Source organism: Meleagris gallopavo, chromosome Z, assembly GCF_000146605.3.
Source record: "Meleagris gallopavo isolate NT-WF06-2002-E0010 breed Aviagen turkey brand Nicholas breeding stock chromosome Z, Turkey_5.1, whole genome shotgun sequence".
Taxonomy (NCBI): Eukaryota; Metazoa; Chordata; class Aves; order Galliformes; family Phasianidae; genus Meleagris; species Meleagris gallopavo.
Window position 1 is genome coordinate 2,038,265 of NC_015041.2, and position 4,471 is coordinate 2,042,735.

The 4,471-nt window shown below is 38.8% G+C and overlaps 1 protein-coding gene across 1 annotated transcript in view; it reads left to right on the forward strand.

Moving 5' to 3' along the window:
* EPG5 (ectopic P-granules autophagy protein 5 homolog) overlaps positions 1–4,471 on the forward strand; it is a 63,306-nt gene that overhangs the window by 38,734 nt on the left and 20,101 nt on the right. Inside the window, 4 exon segments of the mRNA XM_019610156.1 lie at positions 22–342; positions 715–900; positions 2,296–2,505; positions 2,659–2,803. Coding sequence (XP_019465701.1) covers positions 22–342; positions 715–900; positions 2,296–2,505; positions 2,659–2,803 — 862 coding nt within the window.

Sequence of the window (4,471 nt, forward strand, 5' to 3'; positions counted from 1 at the left end):
ACAAAAGTGCAACTCTTAAAGCTTAATTTTTTTTTTAATGCATATGCTTTGGTGAATCTTGCATTTATGGTTTTTTATCCTCAAAATCCTCAAAATTCATCCTCTGTATTCATGCTTCCCTCAGTTTTTATCCTGCTGCTAATTCAATTATTTCCTTTGGATTTAGATAAGCTGCTGCCAAGCCATCATGGTGCTCTCTGGTTGCACCTGATGCATTACTGTGGATGTTGCACAGCCCCCAAAATGCCAGAGTTTATTCTCTATACTTTCCATGCTGAATTCAGGAGGCTTCCTTGGAAGGAAATGCATCCAGACCAGATGCTTATGGAAGAGTTCTTTAAAGTGAGTAGGTAGCATCAGTTGAAATAAGGCCATAATTACTGTTGCCTTTGGAAATAACTGCAGAGCTGGAGAATGTCCTGTAAGAAGGAAGCTTTTAAACTTTGTTTATTTATGAGTTACTCCAAAAGTAAATCATAGCTACTCGTTCTATGTTTCACAGATGCTTATGAAGGAGTGCTATCAAATCTTATATGAAGTTGTGGGGAGCTATAGAGGTGGCATTCTTTGTAATCTACCACTGCTTTAATTGATATATTTAATACATATTTAGTTAGAGTTTATGAATTTTACTATTGCCGTGTTCTTATGAATGCACTTTTATCCTACATGGTTTTGTATGCCTTTTTTTTTGTTTTCCTTTCTCATTTACAGGTTGAAAGAGGCAGCCCCAAGAGTTGTTTCTTATTCTTGGGCTATGTTTTATGTGAAATAAACTGGGTCAGCGTCCTTTCTGATGCCTGGAATCCAAACCCTCATCCTCAGACTCACAACATGATTGTCTGTTTGCTGTATATGATGGTCCTCTTGGCAAAGGAGGAACAGCTTATAGGCAAAGAGGTACGTTTTGAAAAGGTTTGTTCCTGCCTGTCCTTTGGTGACAAGGAAGCAGGCTGTGACTTCTTCCTCACTTGCAGAATTATAAACTCTGTAGTGTTTCATAAAATGCCATAAGCAGTATGCTTGTTATAGCACTAGCAAAATCCTTCTGTGAGGCGTTCTGTGTGAGCTGTGTGAAAAAGGAAGTAACTGCTGTTTGTTTTGAGAAGCTTCTGTAGGAGCTGTGATCCAGTAGTGGTGTAAGGAATAAACAAATAAACACAGACTGTTTTCTCTGGTTACAGAATGACTGTTTGAGTTTTGGAATGAACAAATACTTATGGTGGTGTCTTTTAAAAATCAGCAGCAACAATGAAAAACCCTAAACTAAATCAAACCAAAACAAAAAACCCTGTTGTTAAGTAAAACTGCTGTGCAGTTGTCTCTTGCCGTAGTTAAGCTTGGAATGCTGCATTGTTCTTCTTGTCTCTTAAGTTAATCCTTAATTCAAATGTCTTTTATCTTTCTCTTTTTCCTATTTTGGTGTATGCACATGGGAAGCAGAGGTAGCAGTAGCAAGGATATGTGCATATGCACACATGTAATACACTGCATATATGGGCAATATTATTTTTATATAATATATATAAAAGTGAAGCTTTTTATGAAAGTGAGTGAAAATGGGTGTCTGAAACATAGTAGACTGGTGCTAGCAGTCTGCTGGAGTAAGGGCAGGAAGGGCTTTGGCTGTGTGGCATTCATGCTTGTAACACCTGCAGTAACACCTCACATTGCAATTTTCAGTGCAATGTCTCATGCTGACCTTACCAGTTTTTGTAAAAACAAACAGATTGCTGTTTGTTTAACTGAGGGCTTAAAGCTGATTCCACTGATACAGACTTTCAGCTTTAATCACTCAAGACTGTAAGCCAAAAAAATGTGATATGATGGCATTGCAACTATCATGAAGATCAGATGCATCTTTAAGAACCTTGTCACTGCCTGCTTTTGGTGAAGTATTGAGCAGAGATCACTTTGTCTTTGGAATCTCGGTTTTCTTTTTCTTTTACTCTGAAAGGGTATTTCACCAGTGCTTTAATCATTTGTGATTTCATTCCAGTATTTGAGTTGTCAGAATAAGAAGAAAGAACTGGTATTGAGATGAACTTTCCAAACCCTGCTTTTGCTAAGCACCGTATGTAGATAAGTCGTGCATGATACAGTTTGATTCAGTGCAGGCTTTCTGGGAGACTCTTCCAGAAGGGTTGGTAAATCTTCAGGGGGTCCCATTTCATACTTGCTGGTCTTTTCCCACTTGTGTGGTATTTTCCTGTTGCCATTTGGAGGCATTGCATGCTGTTATGTGAAGATATCACCAGCAGTTGATAAAGAAACTTATGTCTTTTAAATCTTTAGGAATCGCCACTCATAAATCTTCTTGGACAGACCAGCTCCCTTCCTTGGCAGCTTGTGGGCATTTCGTCTTATCAAAGCATCATCAGCTATTGTAACAGTCACTACCCTCCCTCTGTTATCCTTGCTAAGGATGCTGCATCTGAACTGATAGTGAAGCTCCTGAAAATCTCAGCAGGCTTTGGCACATCTTCAGATAGTCATGTCCACCTTGTAAGTGTTACAGGTTTTGTGTTGTCTCTAAGCTGTTCTTCTCATTTGCAGTGCTCTCCTTTTATGTATTATATACAGAGTGTGGAATGAATTTCAGATGTGATTGTTGGTTTTTTTTTTTTTTTCCTAATTATTTTAATTTTTAATTAACAGGATGCAACACTGAAGTGCCAAGCGTACATCCGCCAGGTGGTTCAATTCCTCAGCACCTTGGAACAAAGTGGAAAGATTACTCTTGCAGCTTTAGAGCAAGAAATGTCCAAATTGCTAGATGATGTAGTCATCTTTAATCCTCCAGGTTTGTATTGAAGCAGTGCAAATTACTTTAAAACTGTCAAGATCCTTCATTCTACCGCATTGGTCTCTCAGGGTGATGTACGTGTGAGATAGATGAGCACAAAACAGAAGTAGGATCATTTTCTCAATGAACTGTCAAGAGTGGCAGCACTATCAGAAGAAGTAAGAGTTTTAAGTAAAACTGACTAATATACAGGAGCTTGAGGGTTGCATTGTCTTTGCTGTCTCGTTTCTGAATTTCTTTATTTGATGCTGCCATCTGTTTTTAAAAATTATAGATGGCACTTAGAAATGCACTCCCTGAGTCCTGAGGGATGGGGTTTTAAGAACAGATTCTAAAACCCTGCATGATCAGGATGACTTGCAGTGTAGAGTTGGTGTTGCAGTTACATAGGTATATGCTGATGGCTTGATGTGTCTGTATCCATAGTATTTATATTGATCTCAGTTTTTAGTGCTAGTGCCACTTTGATCTTTCTTGGTCAAAATGAGATCACATCAGCTCAGTCTCACTGTGTTACACCAAAATACTTGTCAGGAATCATATCTTTTGCTGTCTATGACCTACACTGTAGGTCCACTGTAATAGTGGAAACTATTAGAAGATTTGTGACACTGGTAGCCATTTCTCAGTGTTCCTGTTATAAACAGGGAAGCTCTCCAGGTCAGCCCCATTGTCAGAGAACTGTTGTGACATGGCTGTAAAACTGTGACTATAGGAAAGTCAGGTAACCTGCTGACATTATTGTTTTCAGTCTGTGATAAGAGACATTTACCTTACTGAAGAGTTTTGCAGTGATAGGTGTCTTGAGGTCTTTTTTTCCTTCAAATTTTTCATATTAGGTTAATGCAGACAGAATGACTTTATTTCAAGTGAATCTCTGGAGGCCTGCAGTGCCTCCTCAAACAGGGCTAGCCAATCAGATCCAGCCCTCCAGGCCTTTGTCCTTCCAGCTTCTGACTATCTGCAGATCTGGAGATCTCAGTCTTTTAGGGCAGTGCTTTTTCAGTGATAAATCCCTGTTTGTGCATAGGTCGAGACGAAACTTTTCCTTGCTAAAACACCTGACTCTGATTGAGAATGCTTTTATAACAGTGGTGGCTTTTTCATAAAATACAGCTTATTCTACTGTTAGACTTTTTAAGCAACGAGAGCAGGAAAGCTTTGTAGTTGGAAGGTAGTGTTACAAGTGGCCCATGATAACATGTTCAGGCAATGATGAGAGGTGGTTTCAGAAAAATTTTCTGAAGTTGAATGCAGTGATTAACAGGAAATCTAGAATCTTGGAAAATGCACTGAGGGCCTGCAATATTACAGGACTCATCATATTTTGAACAGAATAATCTAAAATCACAGTTATTTCATTCTGATCTGTGCTGTAAAGTGTGTTTTAATACGCAGATTTCTCTTGGAGATGATAAACATGCTTCACCATTCACTTTATTTTCACTGTAGGCATGATAAAAGGCTAAATGAACGATTTGCTCTGATGTACTCTTGTATCTAGACTTATCAACTGTTTCAGTTTTAATAAATTAGGAACTGCCTTATCAAGGGAAGAGACTGCAAGGAATTACAGAATCACAGAATCATAGAATAACCAGGGTTGGAAGGGACCTCAAGGATCATCAAGCTCCAACCCTTCTGCCATATACAGGGCCACCAACC